We start from the raw sequence: 1,872 nt of genomic DNA, 5'->3' as shown, positions 1-1,872 counted from the left end.
TTAAAAAAAAAAAAAAAAGACAACAATCTGCAATGTTTGGATCCAAGGTTGCCCAATAAGATGATAACAACCTAAAGTATTAAAGTAATTTGGTCTCCAGCTTAAGTCGACCCATCTTGTGGTTACATTAATAATAGGGCCTCTCCTTAAATCAACAAGACAATGATAGCAGCTGGCTTTTAGTGGGTATGTACACTGGGTGGAGTATGGATGTTGTCTGTAGAGTCGGAGCCACCACCTATGCTAAACACACGGCATTGCTTAACCTTTCAAGTCTAGCCTCGTCACTGGTCCACGCAATATAAAAACAGCCTCCACCTTGTGTGGCCCACACCCTGTGCATCCGCCGCTCCGATTCGCCTCCGAACTACGCTAAGGACCAGACCGGCTGCAACCATGAGTCAACTGGAGATGGCAATGGCCACCCTGATACAAACCTTCGACAAATACGCCGGCTCTGACGGGAAGAAGAGCACGCTGAGCAAAACGGAGGTGAAGACTTTGATGGAGAAGGAGCTGCCTGGGTTGCTCAAGGTACGTTGCTCACCTGGGGAGGCATGCCTGGGTGCATCGGGGTGGAAACAGACAAGATAGTCATGCAGAGCTCATAGCATTGACATTAACAGAGTTTCTAAATGTCTATTGAGACAATGTGTCATTGCTGGGGAGCATATTTTGGACTACGGTGCAAAAACACAAAATCTTACTAAGTACTTTTGTCTACTTTCTGGTGCAAATATCTTAGTACATTTGAAATAAGACAAAACTAACTTACAAGTAACTTTTTAGCGAGACAGAGGAGACTGTTTTAGGTAAATAATTTCCTAATAGTCATTTTAAAAAGACAGAGTTCCACTGGCAGATAATTTCACCTATAACAAAACATTTTCCCCTAAGTGATTACCTGCAAGTGGAACTAGTATTTTTTCATTCATAATTGACTTTAAACAAGCTCCTTTATCTTGCTGAAAAGTTACTTGTGAGGTAATTTTGTCTTATTTCAAGTGAACTAAGATATACTAGAAATTAGACAAAAAATAGTCAGTCGATGTACGTCAAGGCTTTTGTCTCTGCAGGGGTTACTGTACATTTTCATTGATTTCTATCTTCAAATACCTTGTTTTTATCTCAAATATACACATTTAATCAGCAGAAAGTCTAAATGCTCCTTTTAGAACCACCTGGCAAACTTGCCAGTAAAACCTTCATTTGCTTTTCCTGATGTTCAGGCAGCGAAGAACCCCGGCGAAGTGGACAAGTTCCTGAAAGGTCTGGACTTCAACGGGGACGCTGAGGTTGACTTCCAAGAGTTCGTCACGCTGGTCGTCGCCCTGACCTGTGCAGCACACAGCCGCTTCTGCAAACAGTAGAGAGCGAGGAGCCCAGGAGGCCCTGGGGCCACCACCGGCAGGAAGAGGAAAAACCCCTTGTACTTACTGTTACTTTGAGGCAAATAAAGTAATCACACACATGTACCTTGTGGTGTATAATGGTTTTGTTTTCAACAAATTAAAAGTACTATAAGGAGAAGTAAACAATAAAAAAGGGGGAAGGAAGCTCTTGTAGTGCGCTGTCCGCAGTTGTGGAGCAATTTTTTGAGAGGATGAAACTGAAAATTTTGTGCACTAGATTCTGATCCGACACAAAATCCTGCTGAAGTTCCTTAAACGTCACTTACCCACAAGTTTTTTCAAATTTCTTCTCAACAACTGATTCACACAACTCAACTACCGCTAAAACAAAGAGACCATAACTGGATCTCATAAAACTTTCAGTATATTGTTGAAATGCATTTGTTGTGCTCCACTCCACTCCATCAAAAGTGAAGACGGGTGAAAATCAAACTAAACATTTTGCAGAACAAAACAAAAG

At 41.7% G+C, this 1,872-nt stretch overlaps 1 protein-coding gene across 1 annotated transcript; it reads left to right on the top strand.

The window, feature by feature from the left end:
- The first annotated feature begins 270 nt into the window (after positions 1 to 270).
- On the top strand, positions 271 to 1,475 carry LOC114156819 (protein S100-P). Its single transcript, XM_028037335.1, has 2 exons — positions 271 to 534; positions 1,230 to 1,475. The coding sequence occupies exons 1-2, from the start codon at positions 397 to 399 to the stop codon at positions 1,368 to 1,370; spliced, it is 279 nt and encodes a 92-aa protein (XP_027893136.1). The 5' UTR covers positions 271 to 396; the 3' UTR covers positions 1,371 to 1,475.
- Positions 1,476 to 1,872: the final 397 nt, after the last annotated feature.

This window comes from Xiphophorus couchianus, chromosome 14 (genome assembly GCF_001444195.1).
Source record: "Xiphophorus couchianus chromosome 14, X_couchianus-1.0, whole genome shotgun sequence".
NCBI classification, from domain to species: domain Eukaryota; kingdom Metazoa; phylum Chordata; class Actinopteri; order Cyprinodontiformes; family Poeciliidae; genus Xiphophorus; species Xiphophorus couchianus.
This window is presented reverse-complemented; position numbering and strand designations above follow the sequence as displayed.

Excerpts from the sequence above, each read along its gene's own strand:
- LOC114156819 (XM_028037335.1), top strand. The coding sequence starts at position 397 with ATGAGTCAACTGGAGATGGCAATGGCCACCCTGATACAAACCTTCGAC. Across the intron at positions 535-1,229 it reads AGCTGCCTGGGTTGCTCAAG|GCAGCGAAGAACCCCGGCGA; the intron begins GTACGTTGCTCA and ends CCTGATGTTCAG.